We start from the raw sequence: 25,428 nt of genomic DNA on the forward strand, positions 1-25,428 counted from the left end.
TGCAGTCATATATACTCTTTTCTTTTATGTTTGATCAGGCAATTATTATTTCCATTTGTTAACCTAATGTTCCTTTGCTCCTAGGAAGACGTAGATATAGCTGTGAAAGCAGCAAGAGAAGCATTCCAGTTGGGGTCACCATGGCGCAGGATGAATGCTTCTGAGAGGGGTAAACTGTTAAATAAGCTAGCAGACCTCATAGAACGGGACATCATGATTCTAAGTGTAAGTGTTTATTTTATAAAATGGCAATATTCATTTTATACATATATATATATATATATTTGTAATAAAATGAACTGATTGGACCTTTTTCAGACTCTGGAATCTATTGACGCAGGAAAGACTTTTACGTCATCTTACTTTGCAGACTTGCCTGGAGCTATTAAATCCTTGCGTTACTGTGCAGGTTGGGCAGACAAAAACCAAGGCCGTACAATACCTATGGGTATGTTGTTTTAAAGATACTTAATGTCATCCAGAAAAGAAAAAATCATTTTCAGTACTAAGCTATACCTTCTTTCACTTATAGATGGAGATTTCTTTACTTTCACAAGACATGAACCCGTTGGAGTATGTGGTCAAATAATCCCTGTAAGTATTCAATATAAGTAACAGAATTCAATTGAATGTCAAAGAAACGCCATATACAAAAGGTTATGTATCTATTTAAAAATTCTAGCTTTTATATGTCAGGTACAGATGCAATTTTAGATTTTTATTTGTTTTGGTTTGATGGAAGATAAATCGAGCCTGATCCTACAGTCATGTGTTAAGCCTCATTCACATCTACGTCTGTGATCCTTTCAGGGGATTCCGCATGGGGACTTCCCCGAATGGACTACCAAACACATTGGCAAACGGTGTGCAGTGAAAGCACATGGACCCCATAGACTATAATGGGGTCTGTGTGGTCTCCGCGTGGTGTCTGCATGAGTGTCTACAGGAAAGTAGATTGTTAACTACTTTTCTGTCCGCATGTTCCGTGCGGAGACCGTGCGGAAAGCACACGGACCCCATTATAGTATATGGGGTCCATGTGCTTTCACTGCACACCGCTTGCCAATGCGTTCCGGAGTCCATTCGGGGGGGGGGTTCCCCATGCGGAATCCCTTGAACGGATTACCGACACAGATGTGAACGAGGCCTTACTCCTATCTCCTTGCCCCTCTACTTGCTAAACTTCCAAACAGATACCAAAAGGGGGACTAATACACAAAACTTAGTCATACACACTTATTCTGAACCCAATGCATTCAAGCAGTGAAAAAAGTATAAAAAGTGTTGTAAGTTGGCACAGTGGACTGAGGAAAGGGATAAACATAGGAGGCAAACACTATTAGTCACCTTGTCCAAAGTGGGCGCAATACTATTCCCTGCTAGTCATAAGTTAGTATCTCCAAATCTCCTCTTTACACACCCCTGTTTACAATGGATGGTGGAGGAACTGGCAGTTTCAGCATGCACAAGGCTTTTTGCGCAGAGAATCACTATTTGAGGGACCAATAAGCAGCAGAGGGTGAGGAACCATACCAAAATACTGGAGAGCCACATTACTAAATAAGAGGAATTGTATGGGTCACTAAATTACTGAATAATAAATCAGCACTGACTGAGCAGAAAATCCAATCCAACAGGATTACCAACATTCAAAAAAAGTCTATATCTGCGTCACCTATAAATATTTCATCAGACTATAACAAAAAAATAAGAATAAAGATTAGTGTCTATAGCGAGCATTAATATGTGTATAAGTCACTAGTAGAATTACCTGGCTTCACACAAGTCTTCTTAGTTTGTTTGGGTGTGTGGCTAAAAACTTGGTTTCCTTCTGATATTAGGCCAAAATTTTATAAAATGGCTGGGTTGTTATGGAAACATGGTGTAACACTATGTGTATGTCAGTGAAGCTGAGAATGAAGGACGCACTTGCTTTTATTGGCTAATACAAGTCATCTGATGTGATATGTTTCATATATTGTAAGATATTGAAAGTAGGACCCTCCTATTGTGTTAATTGATTCCTTATGACGATTATTGTTATTATTTGGAGTAAAACCCTTGATGTGGTAGCCAGTGGTGCCATATTTACTTTTGTGAATATGTTCCTGGGTTGTTATGGAAAGATAATGCCATATTTGCTTTTGTGATTATACTGCTAGGTTGTTATGGTGTAAAACAAAAATGGCTGGGTTTTTAAACTTTTTAAACTTGCTCTAAAACTTTGTGTATGCCAGTGAGGAAACTGTGTGCATGCCAGTAAGGCTAAGAATGAAGGATCTGTAGACTTCTATTAGTTAATACGGGTCATCTGATGTTATGTGGAAGAGAGTGTCGCTATATTTGCTTTTGTGAATATGATGAAAATGGTAGGTCCTAGAGAGCTGAAAGGAAGCCTAAAGCCTTGGGAAGCACCTGATTTATCTATGTTCAAAATTCTCGCTGTACATAAGGTCATTTAGTAGTAGTGCATGAAGAACAGTCAACAGATATTAATTATGTATGTATATATCATAGATCATAGGAAGAATATGCAAATCTGTCTTCCATGATATAATTAGGAAGTCAGCTGCTGCCTCTGTGTTGCAAACCAATAGAGGGCGCTCACTGGAATGTGCAAGCCTGTCTTCCCTGATGTAATTAGGAAGACAGGATTTCAGTGAAATAACCCAATAAAGGTTTGCTCCCTTTCGCATCATGCTCGACCTTCCAAGAGGCCTTTGTTTTGCAATGATGCTGGGATTATTACCAGGTATAGTCTCTCAATTGAGGACGGCCGTTTCGATGTACTTGCATCTGGTCAGCCCGATGTAGAGAAGACTATAACCTGGTAGAGGTGAGAGGCTTAGACAGGGTTAAGCCTCTCACCTCTACCAGGTTATAGTATTGCACATTCCAGTGAGCGCCCTCTATTGGTTTGCAACACTGAGGCAGCAGCTGACTTCCTAATTACATCATGGAAGACAGATTTGCATATTCTTCCCATGGTCCCTTGCGAAGTGGAGTGCTAAAAGCTTAATAAGTCTCCACACACCTATATGGTGGTCTCTCCCCAAGCTATATCATAGATAGCATTTAACTCTGGTTAGGTTTAGTAAACTAGTATTTGTTAATCTTGAAATTTTGTAAAAATATTTCAAACATTTTATTTGTCATAGTAATGATGTTTTTTTTTTTTCATAGTGGAATTTTCCACTTGTAATGTTTGCTTGGAAAATTGCACCTGCACTCTGCTGTGGCAATACAGTTGTCATCAAGCCAGCCGAACAAACACCGCTGACTGCTCTGTACATGGGATCCTTAATAAAAGAGGTATGTGTTACTTGGACTAAAGCAAATAGAATGGCTGATTAAGTGTGTGCTTTAGTTTTGCAAACAGTAGCAAAACTAACCTTGTATAATGTACTGTATGTAATTGTCTATACCTGCGTCTAATGAGTGAACATAGACTACTGCATATCAAGCTCCTATCTGCATCTGAATAAAGTTATAGGGAACCTGCCAGGTGATTATTACACCATAACGTGACCCCGTCAAATACAGGGTCAAATAAATACCTTTCCATCTCCCTCACAGCCCCTCATTTCCTTGTGTCACCAGGGAGATGCCAGTCAGGCCCAGAGGGTATGATTAGCAAGCGGACAGTATGACTAGGCCGAAGCTACTCCCTGCCCTCCATAACTACTTACATTCATTTCCATATGATTACAGAAAGATTTCCAGAAAGATTACAGAGAGGCAGCAATGGAATGGGAATTACTTCATCCTGCACATTATGGGGTCTGTTTGTGGTAAAAAAAAATACCTGACAGGTTCCCTTTAAGCATCAAGGCTTCTATACCCCAAGAAACTGAAGATATACTACAAATAGTTAAATGACTGTTCTTCAGAAACCACCGCAAACACTGCAGTTGTATTATTAAAGGGAGTCTGTCAGCAGAAAATTGGTTATAAACCTAATGACAGTTTCCAAATATGCCTCTGTCATTCAGTTTTGAAGCCATGTTTTCATGTAAATTATCTTTTTATGCAGAGAGGGGGAGAAAAGTGCTTTGCACAAACCCAAAACACTTTTCTCACCATCTCCATATGAATAAAATTGCAATTTACATAAAAATGGGTCTCCAAAGATAACAGAGCCATATCTGCAAATTGTAGAAACAACACTACAAGATACTCGATGGATGGCTGCTCTAGCCAAAAACCAACAGAATCTGATCTCATGTACCTTGTATGGCTTAGGGAGCCTTCACACGGAGTTTACGCTCTGCTCATTCTGAATGTAAACTCGTTCAGAGTGAATGGTGTAAAAAACAGATCCCATTGACTTCAATGGGTGCCGGCATACGTGCGCTACGCATTGAAATCAATGGGAGGCTTTTTTACTTATTGCTTTCAATGTGATACGCGCGTATGCCGGCACCCATTGAAGTCAATGGGATCTGTTTTTTACGCTGCTCACTCTGAATGAGTTTACGTTCATAATGAGGGGAGCGTAAACTCCGTGTGAAGGCTCCCTTACTTTTCTATACTAGCCAAATCCAAGCTCCTGTAAAACTACAAACTGCAAGTTAAAGATGATATTTTTTTTCTGCAATGCCATTTGAATGCAAATTCTATTTTATGTTACTACATGTTATTACTTTTATCACATTTTGTAATTATAGATACACACTTGGTGAATATGACTTTATTATTTCTCTCCCCTTCTTTTTGATTTGCAGGCAGGCATTCCCCCCGGAGTAGTGAATATTATCCCTGGATTTGGTCCCACAGCTGGAGCAGCCATATCACATCACATGGACATTGATAAAGTTGCATTCACTGGCTCAACTGAGGTATTACCTTCTTTTCACTTATCTCACTGGCAAAGCATCTGGTTCACAACCAATGTGAACTAGATTTAATGCTATACAGGTCTGAACAGAATATTGGTATATTCATCAAATCTATGGTAAAAATACAATTCTTTATTTAAACATTAATCATAAAACATATAAACAAAAATAGATAAAATGTTGAAAGGTGACATGACAAGAAAGGTGTATTAAAACCAGTTACATAGTATACCATCCCACAACACAAAACAATAATAACTTTATAAAAGTTGTTCTAGGCACATACATTCCATATTAGTGCTAGGATGATATAGACGTATGCCATTTATTAGCATATAAAGACCACAGAAGCCTACCCAATGTACGTTTCTTTCACTCGCGTCTAATATACATGAAGACAATAATCAAGACGTAGGGAAAAGAAACAATATACAGTATATGTAGAATATAGTATATTATAAAATATGAGCTATGGTAAAGGGTGATCAGCAAAAAAAAAATTGTAGAATAGTATTATAGGATCAATTTACCTATTTATTTTGCTTGCTTGTATTAGCACCAATATATTCCACAGCTCTTTACTGACATTGTTAGTCAATTTCCAGATAGGTCTCACAATCTAAAATCTGCATGGCTTTGAAGTGTGGGAAGAACCCACACAAACAGAACATACAAACTCTGTGCAAATGTTGTCGTTGGTCAGATTAGAACCTAGGACTCCAGCACTGCATAGCAACATTGTTAACCACTAAACCACCTAGAGAACTTAAACATGGCAAGCATGTATAGCTATTTTGAAAAATTCCCATGACCTTTTTAGATGCAGTAGGCTACATGCATACAACTGAGTGTGTACGTACAACAAGGGAGGAGACAGATTAGTGAAATGGCATCCAAGTGGCTTCCATCCTCCATTGACATAAATTGGGGTTCTGTTCAGCTCCGTTGTAATGTCACAGAGCAGGATAGGACCTGCTCTATAACCATCAGAACGGAGTGGAGCATCAAACCTCCTATTGGAGATCCTCGACCTGCAAACTCAGTGATGTGCATGAGGCCTTAAACTGCAAGAATCAAGGTGGTGGTGTAAGACACCAAAATATCTACAGACCTCTATCTATCTACTGACCTCAAAATCCTTGATACCCTTACTTTGGGCTGAGACATCTTCACCTTCCACTTCACAGTGGCTATGTAAGGTTGCAGCAGTTGATGTAATCTGTTAAGTGTCAAGCTACTTATTCTACATCTATACGTCAATAGCTATTGTATATCTGCTTACGTTGTAAAGAGTTAGAAAAGATTTCTGTACGTATTATTTATCATATCTGTTTTATATGTATTTAGGTTGGAAAGCTAATAAAAGAAGCTGCTGGAAAGAGTAACCTTAAGAGAGTTACACTGGAGCTCGGAGGAAAAAGCCCAGTTATTATTTTTGCTGATGCCGACTGTTAGTATTACTATGTTATTATTACTGTTCATAGTTTAAGATTATTAATATCACTAATCTTATGTTAAACATTTAGAATGCTGTTGTCATGAGTAAATATTGATATTTATAGGGGCTCAGGCACATGACAGAACCAAGCACATGTAAACTGTACTGTATTAACGTTACGTGGAGACAATAGTACAAAGCCATATAGTCACTATGCACAATCTGAGTACAGTTCCAGGTGGCTCATTGTGTACTTAGATATTTTCTCCTAGTATTTTCCTTGTAGAGGAGGATACAACCATACATTTGATTTGTATTGCTCCAGACAGAATAAAACTCTAATTTCATATGGAGGCATACTGTAGTTCAGTAAAAAAGCTCATGCATCTCTATGTAAGACCCACAAAATATAACGGTATTACAGCTATGTGCCTGAATCCTAAAGGATTTAACTAGAAGAACACTGACTATTGCAAATAGTTCAAGTGTGCTTTTGCATCCTTCCCCGTGGCCATGGTCAGTGTGCTATCCATGTATTTCACGGATAGCACACTGACCCATTCTTTTCTATGAGCCTGTACACACGACTAAATTTCACAGCCCCGTGTACGGGCCAACAGTCCAGACCGCATTATTTAGAACAGGTCCTATTGCTGTCCTATTTTGCAGCCCATGCGTCAGTGGCTCCTATTCTCGTGAATCCTATGAGTAGTGCAGGACACAATGTAAAGCCTCACTGTGCCTCTATACAATCAGAGATGTACTATACAGTATGTCCATAGTAGACTATGCTGACTTTTTTATGGATCTATATAATAGCCATATGCATAAAGCCTTAGACCTGATTACCACTGTCATAACCACTGCTATCATGCAGTGTGCATTGACCCTTTATTCTATGTTATTATTCCCACTGGATTTATTCCCTATACATGATTACAGCCACTTCCTAAAAAAAAAATAATTTTAGGTTTATTTTTTTATTGTTGATGGTTGCCTTTAATGACACATCAATCATATTTGTCTAGCCATGTCCTAAAGGGTCCAGTGTAAAATAATTTTTCTCCATATCACTGTGGTCTCAGCTGCTGGACTCATATTGATGTGACTTATTATGCGTGACTCTTATGATAGCTTTTTTACTAACATTGTTGAAACTATCACAGCTGGTTCATCTATTTCCCAAATAATTTGTATTATATACACTTTCTCCCAGTGGACAATGCAATAGAGCAGGCCCACCAAGGGCTGTTCTATCACCAAGGACAGTGTTGTATAGCTGGATCTCGAATATTTGTGGAAGAACCAATTTATGACGAATTTGTGCGCAGAAGTGTTGAGAAAGCAAAACAACGAGTCCTAGGGGATCCCCTATCACCTGTAACACAGCAAGGTCCACAGGTAAATTTAGGGTTTTTTGGTTTTTTTTAACTTTCTCATTATCGTCACGAACATTGAATTTAACCAACTGGGAGTGGTGGGCTCACAATCAATAATTGTGGAGACATTGTTGGAGATTTATCAAGCTATCTAAGGCTTGGTTCACATCTGCTCTCGGGGATTCTGTTCTCTTCCCCGCATAAAAAATGCGGAGAGAAAAGTGCTGCCAGCACTTGAACAGCAATGAAACATCACCTGGAGTGGAAATAGTTACTTCACGACCAAGATTTGGGGATCACTCAGGGTGACTGGAGTTTAATAGTGACCAATTAACTGTTTCATTACATGAAAAGTAAAAGCTGAATTTTTTGCAAAGAACATTATTTCATGGTATAGATATATACTTGACTGAATGGTTATGCAAAGAGAACCATGCTGTATTTCACGCTTCGGACTAGTATGTTATGCAGAAGAGGGTCATTAAAGTTCTAACTTAGGGAGAAAGCAGTTTCTCAGGATAATCCATAGGATAGGAAAAAATGACCTGCACTCACCAGAGTTGTCCATAGAGGTGCTCCTTATTAAAATCCATACACACTAAGCGTTCCAAGGAAATGTACCCATTTCTCAAGTGTAAATAATGAAGAATAAAAGTATAACCATACAAACAGCTTTTTATATACAATGACATAGCAAGGTTTTCTCCCCATAGGAGGGGCCCTCAGAAAACTACAACCACACATTATGAAAACAGTAGAGCTAAAAAAGTAGAGATGTAAACATGAGATCACAGGCACACAAAAATATTTAGACCAAGCTAAGTGTTAGATTAAAAGCTTACATAACAAGTACCCTCCGTTCTTCCATCATTAGGGTCGATTAGCGTCTGCAGGTTTCCAGTTAGCAAGCTCCCCGGATTTACTGTGCACTAGGAATTCGGCCAACCCCTCTATAGTGCCAATGCATTTGCCCCATTAAAGGGCCACCGTGCCTGTGCACTAAACCAAGATGTGGTGAAGGATAAGCTACAGCTGTAACGCATGTGTGTCCAGAAGGTACGGAACGTGCATGCTAGAGATGCCGTCTGGCAACTGTGAAGAAAAGGATGGTTGTGTTGCACTGGTTAAATTTTCTATATTCCATATTTAAATATAGAGAAAGTGGCTATAGATAAAGTGCCTCAATTAGGGAAGACATGCAAGAATATAAATATAGAATTAATATATAAAACAAATAAATGTTGACAAATAATTCTATCATATTATAAAAAACTTTTTGTATGGTTATACTTTTATCCTCCATTGTTTACATTGGCAAAAGGAGTACATTTCCCCGAAACTCGTAGGGTGTATGGATTGAAATAAATAAAGAGCACCTCTTTGGACAACTCTGGTGAGCCCAGGTGATTTTTTCCTATCCTCTGGATTATCCAGAGAAAGTGCTGTCAAGATCTCGGCTGGATTACATTGCTGGACGGATACGATCCTGCTGCAACCACCTATTACTCTGCACACATTCTGTGAAAAATGCTGCGGTAAAAATATGATGCATTTTTTAATGCAGCGTTTCTTTAGCTGTGCTTCGCTACATGGGGCCTTAGCTTTAAGGAATTTATCTGAACTTGCTGGAAACTTATTTTTTTAAAAAAATTTACCGTATGTATCATTACTTGCCATTATAGTAGATGACAGGATTTCTATAAAAACAGAACATTTTGCACATTTTTGTTATATATTCCACACCAGTAAGTCTTGAATCATTCATTCTGTGCATCATCATACTAAAGGGTATTATAACTATACATTCAAGTAAGAGCTGATATATTGCTGTTATGCAAATTTGCCAAGTTCCCAGGCTTTCTATGCTCAGGGATCAAATGTGTAAGAAAATAACTAGTTTGGTTCTTGGCAAGTCTCCAAGGTGTTGCTTTCAGCCCCTGCCCTAAACACAATTAAATATACTGCGCTGCTTGAACTGCTACCAATTGAATGCTGTTGTGTACATCTTTTCACAAAAAAAAGAGATAAGAAGCCTATGTCTTCCAGAAAGAGATTATATAGTAAAACTGAGCCTATTGTTTATGGAGATTTAACAAGCAGCAGTGAGAGAGTAATATAAATGCCCTTTTTGGGCCAGTTTCCAGTAGGAATTTTAAAGACTTAAGTCTCCTTTGAATTTTTAACACTGATATGGGGCCCCTTCAGTTCTCACAAATGCATTAAGCCTATTTTCATATGCAAAAAAACAATACCTCCTTAAGGGTTTGGTGTGTATATTAAAATATTCATGTATAGGATTGTTATACAATTCATATTCATGAATCATACAGACTGCAGAGCATTTTAAAGGTGATAGTTGCTCAAAAACAACATATAGTTTGGAACATTTGTGATATATCCACAGGATATGTGATAAATGCCCCATAGCCATGGGCCTCACCTATGGGACCCACATATGACTTAAAACCTGGGATCTCTGTCCCTGCAGGGTGTGGAGAGTATGTTAGGCAATCATAGTATTCTCCATTTCCTTCTGTGGGCTTTCAAGAGTAGCTGAGCAGGAGGGGAAGTCACTGCACCCATGAGACGGGGTTGAGGACCCCTGTTCTTGAGACAGATACGGGTACCATTTTGATTTATTCAATAGAAGTATAAGATTACACAATTATATATTATTCTAGCTATTATTATTCTAGTCTATCTAGCTATAGACATCCTATATTTTATATTCTTATTTGAGAATGTTGCATTACTTTCCATTAAACAGCAGTTAACCACCAAGAAGTGCAGTATGTTAAAAACAGTCATGTATGCCTCAAATATATAAAGACAGATTTACTAATGAAAATATCTGCCATAATTTGCACCAAAAATATTAATGGACATGTCTTAGATAAGACATGTACATTAATATTTTTGGTGCAAATTATGCACATCATTGTTTCAATGGATCAGAACAATAGACTGCAAATCTGACAGAATGCAGGATATGGATGGTGTACCTTCATCATTCAACCTAATGTTAAAATGTAGAAGCTTTCTTCCATTTTCAATAACCATATTTTACAAACAGAAAACATTCTGCTTGTGTTTCAAATAAAACCATACTAAATGGAAGAAAGCTTCCATATTTGTTTTTACATTAGAGTGAATTATAAAATATTCATAAGAAGGTGCACCACCTGTTTCCTATGAGCTGTCAAATTTTCCATCTATTGTTCTAATTCCATGACAGATTAAATTATGCTAGTGTGAACATAGCCTTAGGCCCCACATTACCAAGTTGCAACTTCTTTTGTTGCAGATTTTGGCTACAAAAAGGCTACAAAAAGAACAGGAAATATACAGTATAGTAAGCTCATATACCTCTCCCTTCTACTTCTACTCAATCTATTCCTGACTTGGGCTAACAAAAAACGCAGCAAAATCTGCAAAAAAAAAAGCTGTGTTTCTATGATGTGGGACTTCAGCCTAACACTGCATTTATTTTATTTAGACACTTTTGTGCCTCCTCCTTCAAAAAGGGAGGGTTTAAGATGATACATCATGCATCAAAATTTTGGCATAAAGCAAACCAAAAAATAGATGGAGTAATGTTGGCCCAGACAGTGTGCTACAATCAATTATTATCAGCATCATCACATTGATAAATCTGGTGTATCTAAAACCTGTTTATTCTCACACTGCAGAGAAAAAATGTACTGAAGAGGCATCAAGGTTTTTCTTCCCCTATTAAATCAAAAGGGAAAATGTTCATTATTCCACAGATGTGTTTTTGAAAATACAGCTTTTCCACAGCTCTTTTTTTCTGCGATGTGAAATGAGATTAACCAGAATCTTTACTTGACTTTATTGGTACTGTAAAACGTTTTCTTCTGCTGTGCTTCACAGCCATCATTATCGCTGTGTTTTCGTAATGTGGGGCTTATCATATCAACAATATTAGTAAATCTAAATGGCACTCGTTGACAACATCAAAAGACTGCATACAGTGGCATAACTAGTAAAGACTGGGCCCCATAGCAAACCTTTCACTTGGGCCCTCTCACCCCACATGCCATAGCGCCCACCTTTCCTGGTGCCCCCTTTACTAGCCCCCACATCGTAAGTTCCCTATGTTCTGGCACCTCTACACATTATAATATCCTATAGTGGCCTCAATACAATATAATGTCCCACAGTGGACCCTTCACACAGTATAATGTCCCTTAGTGACCTCAATAAAGTATAATGTCCCACAGTGGCCTCCTCCACACAGTATAATGTGCCATAGTGGCCTCCACACAATATAATGTCCCATAGTGGCCCTTTCACCAGGTATAATGTCCCATAATGGCCTCCATACAGTATAATGTCCAACGGTGGCCCCTTCGCAAAGTATAAAGTCCCATAGTGGCCTTCATACAGTATAATGTCTCACAGTAGCCCCTCAACACAGTACACTATCCCATAGTGGTCCCTCCACAGATTATAATGTTTCATAATAGTCCCTACGATATTCAGTACAAATATTGCAAAAATTTCAGGTTCGCTAAACTGAAATTTTTTGGTGTTCACCACAACAAACTATTATTATACTCTAGGGTCTCTTCAGTCTGCAGAGTGTAATGAGCGGAGTCCCAGGGGAGGTGATTAAACATAACAAAAAGTGTTTCTTCACCTCCTCTGGGCCTCCCCTCATTATACACTGAAGTCTAAAGAGACCCCAGAGTATAATAATAGCATTTTTGTTTCGGACATGATCCTTCTTAACGAAACCACAAAGATGAATCTTTCGAGGTTCCCCCAACAAAAACTCAACCCCCCCCAAAAAAAAGTAAAGTTACCTTACTTACTGATTCCCGTACCTGCCCATAGTCACCTCCACTTCCCCTCCATGACATCCTGACTCTATTCAGCAATGTGATGTGGTACTTACTGTTCTCCCTGGAGAGCAGAAGGGTAACCAGAGACAGCCGTAGATAGGAGCAGGGATCGAACAGGAAATAGAGGTTGTTACTTACTGGTGTAATCTAACAGTCAATGACCATTAAACAAATGCAGCAGGGGTCCCACTGGGCCCCCAAAGATCACCATAGCAGCCACTACGCAGTTCTGCCACTGACCACACTTCACATTCTTTTTATTTTTTAATTTTCAAGAAAACTATGTTACAACTAAATATAAAATCAAACGAAGAAAATGCTCTACAAACAGCAGTCAAAAACAGGTGTCAGAACATCAAATGGACAAGTAAAGGCAACATATTTAGTACAAACTATAAAAAGGGGTTTTACAAGGATTCCATGTGAGTGAAAGAGCTGCTAGGCACACACACAATTTATTTAGGTGAATGAGACCTATGCAGCCTCCAAGCTTCCAGATGGGCAACATTGATCCATTATAAGGATCACATGTTTACGTGAACCTTTTTGGCTTATCAGCTATACAGTACAGACAAATTTGCCATCAAATTGGAGCATAACTTACTGATATAATGGTATCAGATTTACTATACATTTTGTGGTCCCATGCATCCAATTTTAATAGAGTTTACTCCTTTCTGTAGGTTACATTCAAAACTATTTCTGCGTTCCCACCTGAGGTTCAGTCTAGCGGCTCTGTGCCTTTGAACATGGGTTATCTTTAGTAGTTTGAATGTGTAATTCTACATTTTACGGCAGTATGCTTTTTGCATGGAGAAGAAGTGAATAAAACCATATCATGCTTGAAATATTTTACTCCTACGTCCTTGTTGAGAACGAAACCCTATACAGCTGATATTTTCTTCCTAACTTTCTGCTGTGAGCAGACAGTGTTGTGTTACATCGCCATTAATGACATTGTGCAGATACAGTTAGACAACACGCATCCAGATAAAGCCTGTAAAGTAGTGACTAGAGGTAAAATGTATGATAGAAGAAAGGCACAAGGCCTACTATTTTCTTCAAGGGAGTAATTTCACTTGTATTGCAGTCAAGCATAAAGCTTTTCTAGCCACTCTCATTGTCTTGAGTCTAGATTATGCATTATGTACTGTGGTTCAAGTTACAGGATAAACAAGTAACAAAAAAAATGGAAAAATGGAAAAGAAACCTGAGATTGTAGTGAAAAAGAACTATATGCTGTGTCACGTCTCGTATTTCTGATGTTAGTACAATTCATTGGCAATTACATTACTTAAAGGGTTATTCTCATCTCAGAAGATCACTGGTAAGGTGGGAATAACTAGCTGCAAGTCTTAATCTCCAGGGTAGGAGTTACCGAAACAGCTGAGTAAAGCCAGGTTCACATGGGGGTATTTTGGACTGGATTTTGACGCAGAGGCCGCCGCAGGATCCGGTTCAAAAAATGGGTATCCGTGACTGGATGCCGGTGCAGTGCATACAGTGCATCGGCATCCAGTCGCAGCATTCCGCTCTGGATTAGACCCAAATGAATGGGCCTATTCAGGAGGGAGGTGTTGCGTCTCAAGAAAGGGCACGTCGCTTTATTTTTTTAATTCAATGGGAGGCAGGCTGCTATTCCCATCTTTGTAGTGATTTTTTGAGATGAGCATAAATCCTTTAAAATTATTAAAAACTCTGAAATACTTTTGTATGTAACATTGTAATTACAGATTTGTTCAAATGAAATTTAAATTAAAAAAACATACATTTTTTCTAATTCTCTTCTTCAGATTGACAAGGAACAATATGACCGAATTCTTGATTTAATTGAAAGTGGAAAGAAGGAAGGGGCAAAACTGCAATGTGGGGGTGGCCCATGGGGCAATAAAGGGTTCTTCATCCAGCCTACTGTCTTCTCAGATGTTAAGGATGACATGCGTATTGCCAAAGAAGAGGTACGTTCAGTAAATTAGTTGAATTTTCTCATCCTTTCCATGTTAACTTTTTGCATTTTTTCATTTCGTGTATCACAATTATGAGACCTCTACCTTGATAGACTTTCTTTTAAGCTTAGAAGGAAGATGGATTTTAAAGGATACCTCCACTTATAAACAACTATTCAGAAATGAACAGTGCACATAACATAATAACAATACTTACCCACAAACCTTATTGGGAAATTTGGATACCATTCAGTGCCCTATTCTATGAATATGAGCAGAGAACCTAAAATATATTTTCTCTACTGTGGGGTTCTGCTGCTGGGACTCCATAGTTCTAAACAACATTTACTTTTGGAAGCTGATAGACTTTCTCACTTTATTAAATTTAATAGGAAAATGGTCAAATATTCTTTTATGGCTACTTTTATTTATGCAAATATCTTTCTGGGTACAGAACAAAAGAAAGAGAAAGAGATAAACACTCCCAATTTAAATGATTTGTTTCTTAGGTTGCTTTCTGGATATCCTCAAGATGATTCTTGGTTCTTGTTGATATGTAAATCTGTTGTGCATGTTGTCCATAGATATTTGGTCCTGTACAGCAAATTATGAAGTTCAGCAATATTGATGATGTGATAAAGAGAGCAAACAACACCACGTATGGATTGGCCGCCGGAGTTTTCACTAAAGACCTTGACAAAGCAATGACTATTTCTACTGCTCTTCAGGCAGGAACTGTCTGGTAAGCAAACCATTTTCTATGTTAGTGTATGTTCATATTTCCATTATTATAGTCTGTCACTCTCGTCTGTCATAGGATTAGAACAACGAACGTTAACGGTAATAGAGTAATAGTCACAAATCGAGCCCCTCCATCTGCGTACGATCCCATTGACTATAATGTAAAATAAGAAGGACACTATTTTTATTTGTTTACAGAAGAAAAAGTTCCGCATGCAGGACATTTTCTTACATCAGAAATGTAAAAATAAATATGACGTAAGAAAGCTTCCGTCATGTTTCATACATGGAGATGAATGTAGATGGACACCAGACAGAGGGGGCTCTGTGTGCTTCAGTTATTTAATGTTCGTTGCTCTCAACTTATGATGAGCGAAACGGACATTGAATATCGGTAGTTGTAGAGATCGAAGTGGAATATCAATGACTTTGTAAAGCAGTAAGATGCTAAGTGTGCATCCTATATACCTAGAAGAGCAGCAGTGGAAGTGTACAGGCAAATTCCAAATCAAGGAGAATCTTGGTAGATAGATCTTTTCAGCATGATGCTAAACAATAGATGTAGGATTAAGGCCACCTTCATACGACCATGTTCAGTGAAAGGGTCAGTAAAAATGGCATAGATGACACACAGATCTCTATCTATGTCATTTACACTGACTCATATATTGAACAAATGGAACGAGCTACAAATACGGGCAAACATAGGGTTAATGATGAATGAACCTCTCAAGATTCTTCTTGTGTGGGGTTTGGGTAGTTTTGATATTAAAACATAGTGTAGGTCTCCTAGGAACCTATCTCTCAAACTTCTAGCTCTCTAAGTCAAACACATCCAAGTTACATCAAAGAGAAAGTAATATGTATGTTTATTGGAAAAATGAATGGTAAGAGGTGGATATAAAATACGGATTTAACCATATACTGCACTGTCACTGACTTTTACACATTTAACATTTAAAACGCTTCAAAAAATTACTCTTTTTGGGGAGAAAAGGCCCTTGCCCGTGTTTTTTTTAGACAAACGTGGTGGTTTTATTGCAAAAAACAATGATTTTCTAGAAAGGTTAGCCTGTTTTGATGGCTTGTATGTAAAGCAAGAGCTTATTGTTATTCGGGAGACAAATTTCTGGCTGTGAGCCATGTTGAAAAGTGATGAAGTTATCCTTTTATGGGAGCAGATGTAAAATCAAAATGGATTTATCTTTTTTTATAACAATACTGTGGCGCTAACACTATGGAATAGAGGAATGTGATGGTGGACCAGGTCACAGACATGACTTCCTGAGTGGTGGTAGGCACTAGGCAGCTGTGATAATAACTAGAGATGAGCGAGTAGTACTCGATCGAGTAGGTATTTGATCGAATATTACGGTATTCAAAATACTCGTACTCGATTGAGTACCACTCGCTATTTGAATGGAAAAGTTCATTGCAGAACCAGCATTGATTGGCCGAATGCTATACAGTCGGCCAATCAACGCTGTTTCTTCTCCTACCTTTAGAAGTCTTCTCCGTGCAGCGTCCCCGCGGCATCTGCCGGCTCTGAAATCACTCTGCCAGGCATCGGGCCTGGGCAGAGCTGACTGCGCATGCCCGCACTACATTTTCTTGTAGTGCGGGTATGTGTAGTCGGCTCTGCCCAGGCCCGATGCCTGGCAGAGTGATTTCAGAGCCGGAAGATGCCGCGGGGACGCTGCACGGAGAAGACTTCTCGGAGGATCCAGCCCGACCCTCACTCGTGGACTTGGTAAGTGTAATATGATCGAATGTTGCCTACCCCTGAAACGAACATTTTCCCCCCATAGACTATAATAGGGTTCGATATTCGATTCGAGTAGTCGAATATTGAGGGGCTACTCGAAACGATATATCGAATATCGAACATTTTACTGTTCGCTCATCTAATAATAACATATATGGCAGTGCAGCAGGGCATAATATAATGGAGCAGGCTGCAGGACATGATTTTCTGAATGGTGGCAGTGGTAGTAGCTGTAGCAACATCTGTGCTAGGGCATAATAAGATGGACCAGCCCACAGGACTTATCTGACAGTGGCAGTGGTGGTAGCTGTTTAGGAGTAACAGCCAGCATCAGCAGCAGTACAGTAAATGGAAGATGATGATAAAGGGAGATAGAGACACCACTATTGGGAGCCATTTGAAAATCCTCACGGACTGAGGATTTATTTTGTTAACAGTCATTTTTTCCACGCTACCTGTGGACATTTTTTGTCCTTTTACGCGTTACAACGCCACCAGCAGCACTGAACACCCTCTTAACCATAACACTTGAGGCCATACAAGATAAAACTCGCATGGCAAACTGGGCCAGCTCCTTCCACTGCTCTAACGTATTGGCCCAGAATTCTATGTGGTCAGAGTTATCTGCTAGACTATAGTTAGACGCTGCCTAGTATAGACTAGGTATGACTATACCTGCAAGTGTCACCGCTGCATGGCAGCTGCCTGTTGTGGCTCCAGTTGGCTCTGAAAAATTTCTGATTTATCATCTTACAGATACTGTACTGAGCCTGCTGCTTTTACTGCTCCTGACACTTGTAACACTGGCAGAGGAGGTGGAGCGATGTCTGAGTGAGATGGGCTAGGAGCAGGCAAAGGCCACCTGGGGATGGGTACGACAGGCAGTTGCAGTGGTGTCCATAAATGCAGCAGTAACCTGGGTATATGGCCTATTCTGATAATATTCTAATTTTTCACTTCCAGCCAGCACTCATCCCTCTGCTTGATGCTAATAATATGTCCCTGTGTAAGCAGCGGAGCATACAGCCTACCATGCTTGCCAGTGTATGGATAGACAAATGTTTACTTTGGAATGAGCTTATACATGTTTTAAGAAGGGTGGATAATATTAATCCTCCAGAAAACAATAGATTTCCTATCATGGACACATTTCCTGCAGGAAATTCCTTCAATACGCAGAATATCTTTAAGGTTAAGGCCCCCACATTTTGCAGAAATGCAGCAGAAAAAATGGTGCATTTTATAGTAGCAGCAAAGTGAATGAGATTTTGGTTAACCCCATCCACACATTGTGGGAAAAAAGAACTGCAGAAAAGCTACTTTTTGAAAAACACAGCAGGTTAATTTAAGTTGCAGAATCGCAAATACTTTCCCCATAGATTTAATAGGGGAAGGAAAAAAAATTGAGAAAAATGCAGCAAAAATTCAGTGAAAATTGCTGCGGAAAAAAATGTGATGAGTTTTCACTGCATTTTTTATTACATTTTTGTTTTTAGCTTATCATTTCAACTGCTATGCCAAGACTTTTCACTTATGGTAAAAATGTCATGGTGTGTAAATGGTTTACCTTAGCTTTGCGGATTGCTTATGCAGTAAAGCAAAGCACTACCTACATTTTAGTTCTAGCTATTACATACTGGTGATTTGTGTAAGAGTTTTTATCTGTAGTTTTATTTGGCAGTAACAAGTAGGAACCTTAAGTGAACCTGAATTGTTTGTATAAAGGTTCATTTGCAGATCACAGATCACATTTTCTCACACAGGTCATGAGAGTTAATCTGAAGATGATAAAAGATCCAACCTTTCATGTTAAAACACTGATATCTTTTATTTCATCTTTGACCTTCATTCGTCTTCAGTGATAGCCGCAGATCATGATAAATACTGTGTGTTGTACAGTAGATTAAAGGAACAATACCAGAGTAGAGAGACTGTATAATAAAATTAAATAGGATCTCAGATGGACACTGCACTTCAGCTCTTCTGGTGGTGTGCTGGTTGACATGCTGATTTCCATGGGGGTTATCAAGGACTATGATACTGAGCTGCACCAACTCTTTTTAGGAAGTGACATCACATCCATGAGCATGAGACCAATGGACGTGATGTTACTTCCTGAAAAGAGAAAGTATAATGCAGTATTATAGCCCTGGATAAGCCCTTTTAAGCGGACTATGCACATTTCAGACATCCTGCAAGGTTCTTTTTTTATTACTGAAATGAACATATAAAATATAATAGTGCTTCTTTTCTTTGTTTTAAACTTACCCTGTATGGTCCCAAAACGTATAAGCAGCAAGTGATGAACTGAAACGCTGGGTTGGATTCTACTTGAGGAGTATGGGAAATAAACACCTTCTTAATATTCTTATATTTCTACATCTCTTAGCATTCATTCTCTCTGTCACATACTGTATAGTGAAATATAATAAATGTTTTTCATGCAGCATGATGGAGAACTGCGTGTGTTTCTGATCATGCAAATTTATACAACACGCATGACATTATATTGACATATCTTGTGTCATGTGTTATTTGTATTGCTGGTATGTTAAATACAATGGTAAATTTGCTTTTGGAATGGCCACATCATAAAGCACCTTATTCTAGCTAAGACAAATAGACTATAATTAAGTCAAATGAGTTTATAAAGTTGATGCCTTTAGTCTTATTTGGCTTCCTGGATTGTTTGCTTGATAGTGATGTTAGAAGGTCACATATTTTCCCATAGTCATAAGCGTTGAATGACGCTGCCAACAGATAGCTCTGAGGGTAAACATTGATACTGTAGGTCTTTCTGTAATCTTCCAGCAATTATACTCTTCTAATATACAACCATCCATACCCCAGCCCCCAATGTCATTCATTATTCTCCTTCTGTTCCCGTTATGGAGAATTCCTGACTGTCCTCTGGGTGAAAAATGTTTGTTAATCCAGCATTTTATTACCTGTCACTGTGATCTGAAGCAAACCTACACTCTTGGCCTCCAAAAATGTTTTTGACAATATTATATTGTCTATCATTTAAAGAGAATACCAATGGACACCATTTCGATTTTTTTCTACACAAGTTAAACATTTAGTGCTGATTCCTTTATGTTTCTACTGTATATTGTAACCAGATCATGTGTTTTTCTGATTCAGAGCTACAAGTTCTGTTTAGACTTGTGGTACAATTTTGCCACCACTAGAGGGTGCTTAGGTGCTTATTGCATACTGCATGCTCACATTCATATTCATTACAGATGAAACATTGCTCTGCTATATTTAGTATAAGGAAAATATTAACTACTGAAGACTATCAAGTTTTTAGTTTTTTTTATATCTGCTATATTTATTGAACAATGAAAACCACCAGCACTGAGCAGATTCTCATTGACTGTCTACTTGTAATAATATCATTTACATGAAATATGGTGACATTTGTGACAGAAGCTCTGTACTGAAATACAAAAGCAGGTGTGAATAAAGCCTTATATATTGAGCTTATTAAAAATAGCACCATATGCCCTAAACAACCTAATCTCCCCTAGAGTCAGCTGTAAGCAGCCAGAGCATTACATGTACAGGAAACTGTGTTAAGGCTACTTTTACATGACAAATCCATTTTGAGGGCTATAAAAACAGACATGATACATCCTGGTGTATTTCAGTTTTTGATCCAAGTTCAATCCATGTGGCATCTTTTTTTTTGATCTGCAAAAAAACAAAACAAAACAGATGTTGCTATCGGATGTACGGAGAAAACACGTACAATACTGGAATGACATCCATGTGCATTTGTTGTGTTTTTTTTTGTTTTTTTTTCTCATGGCCCCAAAGATTTGAAGAGTTATGTCAAACAGAGAAAAAAAGAAAAAAAAAACAGTCCGTGGAACGTTTTTATTCTCACTGACAGTCAGCTCATGAAAAAAAAAAAAACCTGAAGTGTGAATGATTGTACAGACTACAATGGGTTCATGTCCTGACTGCTTTTTTCACAGTCAGATAGGAAAAATTGTTTGTGTGAAAGAAGTCTTAGACATGTTGAACTCCAGTCACTATCAAGAGTTAGGAGAAAATAATTCAGCACAAACTTTTGAACCTAAACTTTACATAATGTTAAAACGTAGAGATTGGTACCATACCTATAAGCTATTGCACTGGTAAGGCAATAAGTGGGCACTCTTTTTAGACTATAAATATATTTTTGTGGAAAATTAATTAGGTGAACTATCCTACCAGAATACTAGGGAATGGGACATGTGGCACATGGAGGATTCTATAGGAAATTTTCTTTATTCCTTTGAAGTGGTGTAACTAAAGTCTTGAGGGCCCCGCTGCAATCTTTTGTGCGGGGCCCCCTACCTCATCCCTACAGTGAATTCTTGATAGTGATGGTTACTGGTGCTAAGGAATTTAATCAGCCTTAGTGTGGTTAGGAGAATCTGTAGGTCTCCTTGGCTTATGGGACAGATGGAAGTTGCAACCTCAATACTGTTGCCAGTACTTATGTGACCCCTAAGGCTCCAGGGTCCCAGTGTGACTTTACCCTCTGCACCCCCTCAAGTTATGCCCCTGTTCCTTTGTCAGATACCTCAATAAAAATGATAGCATCCACAGATACTTGTGTTTGTTCTACCGTTGCACCTTCCATTCACTTTCCTTCCTACAAACCCATAAAGAATGAGTTTTTCACTTCTGTTTTCTGTACAGGAAAACAGCCTTATGAGCTAATATTGAGATCTTCTGGTCCTTGCTGTGAGATTTGCTGGTAAATCACAATCCATCATTGATAGAATCATTCGATCGCTGCAAGTATGAGTAAGGGCCCCTTCACACGGAGGATACTCTGGCTGATTCGGAACGTGTAAACGTTCCGAATCAGCAGCGTTTAAAGCAGGTCCCATTGCTTTCTATGGGAGCCGGCATGCGCGCGCTCCCCATAGAAATGAATGGGAAAAAGCAGCCCATTCATTTCTATGGGGACACGTATGCCGGCTCCCATAGAAAGCAATGGGACCTGCTTTAAACGCTGCTGATTCGGAACATTTACACGTTCCGAATCAGCCAGAGTATCCTCCGTGTGAAGAGGCCCTAATAGTAGAATATTAAACCAGTTAAGGGATAGTCAGGTTCCTAGATTCATATGAATCTATGGTTTAGTACTTTGCGAATAAATATTTTCCCAAACATCTTCTCAAACACACATTTATTCTGAAATTGTAATTTAGAAATTGAATTAGAACATAAAATCTTATTCCCATCAGTGGTTTTATCTGCAGTTGATGGAAATGTTATTCCTATCAACAAGTAGACCTTTCATGCTTCGTATAGGAAGGATCATGTACCAGTCTACCTTTTCCTGTTTATAAATATACCCTTTGATGTCCGTTCCAAATCTTTATCAAATACAGGATATCAATTCAGAAAGGAAATGTTATTAAAATACCTGTTATGATAAATGAGTTTCATGTCAAAGTAGAAGAGAGGAATATGCTTTACAACATGGACAATGAGATAATGTTTTCACCTTGTGACAATTCATGTCTTTCATATGAAGCAGCGAGGCAGAACTTCAGAGAGGAGAATGAGTAAGGGAGGTTTTGAAAGTTGCCAATATCAAATGTCTGAATCACTGCTAGCATATTCCTAGAACTCTTCATAGACTAACTCAACTGGCGTATACTGTATCATAGGAATATGGTATGAGTGATTGAAATTAACCACTTTGCCAAGAATGGTTCATTAATATTGCTAGGCAATAAAATTAACCGCCCATAGAACAAACTTTGCCAATCTATATTAATGACTGGTCCTTACTTATTTTGGATATATATAGGATCATAGACATCCTATTCATTTCCCCAAGACATGCATTATATGATATAAATCCGTCTCTCACGCTGCAGCTATTTACTCCAAGATAAGATTTAAATGATTTTAAGCATCCATTTTATAAAGACAATTTCTATGGAGATGACTTAAAAATGGTCCTCCAGAAATCAGCTCATGCCACCAAAGGAAATTTATACTATACTGATTTTTCTGATGTGATGCCAGAAGAAAATCAAAGTATTCAAGGTGCCCAGTAATATCAAATGTGTACTCTATTTCACTATACACCAGTTGTCTTTAAGATGGCTCAAGTGCAATATATGGTTTCCAACCATCTTTTTTGTGGCTTGCCAAAGTAGCTTTGGGTTGAGTAGGGTTACCTACTGAACAGCATATCTGCAAAGGGTTACAAACTGATGCTTTTTTGTTTTTCAACATTTAGTATGTATCACCTCTCTTTCTAAGTTAAATAGAGAGTGTCTATACAGAATTTAGAGCATTTCTAGTGCATTGCTGTTTTAGCCATTTCATGTATTCCCGGAGAACACTCTACTTAAGAGCAGGCCCACCAAGCTGTAATGAATACAGTCGGTGAGTGCCTAGGCACTGTGCACTGATGTGGTCAAGCAAACTGGAATTTTCTAGAAGATGAAATATACTAGATGAAAATGACCTTATGTATATGCATTTTATTTTACAGGATAAATTGCTACAGTGCCATGTCCCCTCAGTGCCCATTTGGAGGTTTTAAGATGTCAGGAAATGGACGTGAAATGTAAGTTATCAAGTATACGGCTTATAAATATAGTGTGCAAATGAACTGCGGTACCTAGAGTAACAGTCTAAATAATAACAATAATAATAGTAGTAATAATAATGCTAAGGTTTTTTGTGAGATTTATAGCATTTGATAATAGTCACCAAGTGTGATGTTCCTGATGCCATGAGCCACTTGGCTTTATATAGATTAAGCTATACGTATCTACCACCACACTGTGGAATGATGCACAATATGGTGTGCAGCTTGCCTCGTCTGCCCTCATGGAACATCTGCCTACTGGAGCTCTTCCCTGGCGTAGGAAGGATAACACTGACACAAGGGAATTCACTACTGGGTAGCAGATGTTTACACCACCAGCTGAACAATAGTGAAGAGTAGTTCTCTAGTGCAGGAGATGTAACAACTACATCCTGCAAACCTGTTTCACCGATATGTAGAGTGTGGTGGGTGCCTCTGATTCCAGGAATAATCAGTTGTCTCAGGGTCCCCAATGCGCCTTCTTGTCCTCAAACTAACAAGACCCTGCACGCAGATCTGCGAGCAATGAGTCACCTCCCCAACAAGCTGCCCGATCTCATTTATACTCCTAGAACAGGAACAGGATCTCAAATAGTATTCCACTTCCCATCATAGGTAGCCTGAGCAGCCCCTAATATCAATAGGTTGCAACTCTTAGGGCTCGTTCACACGGTGTAACGTGCCGCGAGATTTGGCACGTGTACGCCGCGTGACCCTTTGCGTGCCGTACACGCTCCCATTGAGTTCAATGGGAGCGGGGATCGTATGCGCCACGCTAGTTTGCGGCCGTGCATTTATTCACGGCCGCAAACTAGCGCGGCGCATACGATCCCCGCTCCCATTGAAATGAATGGGAGCGTGTACGGCACGCAAAGGGTCACGCGGCGTACACGTGCCACATCACGCGGCACGTTACACCGTGTGAATGCACCCTTAGGTGCAAACTGTTACATCTATTAAATCATCGTGCAATCTGATTTCCAGAAACTTCCCAAAGCAATGGCTGTGCAATCACCTGAACAAAGTAACTAATACATTGCACAGTCATATGCAAACATAACATAATAGGCAATAAAACCTAAGCAAAACAGTATATAGTGAGCCAAGTTGCACCAGTCTGAGCTGAGGGCCCACCTCTGTCAAACTGCATGTGCAGTGTGAACAGTAACTGAATACTTCCTCCTGCCAATCTACATCAGCTCTTTCAGTGCTATACCAGTGAATGGAGCATTGGTCATGTAAGTGCACTGGTTCTCCATCCACATGGAGGAGGTATGAGGGAATTTTAGTCCCCCATTCTCCTGATTAATAGGGAACCTTGTGGTTGGACCTCCAGCAATCTGACGACTATCCACGTCTGTCTTCACTTATTGTGATATATTGTGATATGTAAAAATTATGTCTTCACAGGGGTGAATATGGCCTACATGCTTACACTGAAGTGAAAACAGTCACCATGAAGATCCCACAGAAGAATTCTTAAAAATGTGAAGTACCTTTCCCCAATATCAAAAAGTTTCCTGTCAAGTCTGTGAAGTAACATTATACAGATCTTTCTGGTGCTTATAAAAAAGAAAAAAAAGCTAATGACCATGTCTGTACGATGATCAATAGTTGTACTTATGTTTCATGTAGGTTACTGTTACCGGGAAATGAATCTGTTGTTCTATATTACTGTATGAATCAACATGGCATAACAATAAACTGGTAATTGTAGGTTTTGTAAATGTATTTCCTTCTCCAGCAGATATTAGTAGAAGATAGTTCTGTTTTCCAAGAAAATATAATAATTTGCCGTATGTAACCGACATTGCAACTGGAGTCTGAACACCAATAAAAA

General features: G+C 38.8%; 1 protein-coding gene across 1 annotated transcript; it reads left to right on the top strand.

Annotated features, from left to right (window-relative positions):
- The first annotated feature begins 88 nt into the window (after positions 1 to 88).
- LOC142209319 (aldehyde dehydrogenase 1A1) lies at positions 89 to 25,428 on the top strand. The gene is made up of 11 exons (XM_075278282.1): positions 89 to 225; positions 319 to 448; positions 533 to 594; positions 3,184 to 3,312; positions 4,725 to 4,838; positions 6,186 to 6,288; positions 7,493 to 7,677; positions 14,314 to 14,478; positions 15,051 to 15,208; positions 23,490 to 23,564; positions 24,999 to 25,428. Exons 1-11 carry the CDS (start codon positions 151 to 153, stop codon positions 25,069 to 25,071), a joined length of 1,269 nt encoding a protein of 422 aa, XP_075134383.1. The 5' UTR covers positions 89 to 150; the 3' UTR covers positions 25,072 to 25,428.

The sequence above is a fragment of the Leptodactylus fuscus genome, chromosome 1 (genome assembly GCF_031893055.1).
Source record: "Leptodactylus fuscus isolate aLepFus1 chromosome 1, aLepFus1.hap2, whole genome shotgun sequence".
Taxonomy (NCBI): Eukaryota; Metazoa; Chordata; class Amphibia; order Anura; family Leptodactylidae; genus Leptodactylus; species Leptodactylus fuscus.

Coding starts and splice junctions, on each gene's coding strand:
- LOC142209319 (XM_075278282.1), top strand. CDS start 151: ATGAATGCTTCTGAGAGGGGTAAACTGTTAAATAAGCTAGCAGACCTC. Junction 226..318: donor GGGACATCATGATTCTAAGT/GTAAGTGTTTAT, acceptor GACCTTTTTCAG/ACTCTGGAATCTATTGACGC. Junction 6,289..7,492: donor TATTTTTGCTGATGCCGACT/GTTAGTATTACT, acceptor ACTTTCTCCCAG/TGGACAATGCAATAGAGCAG.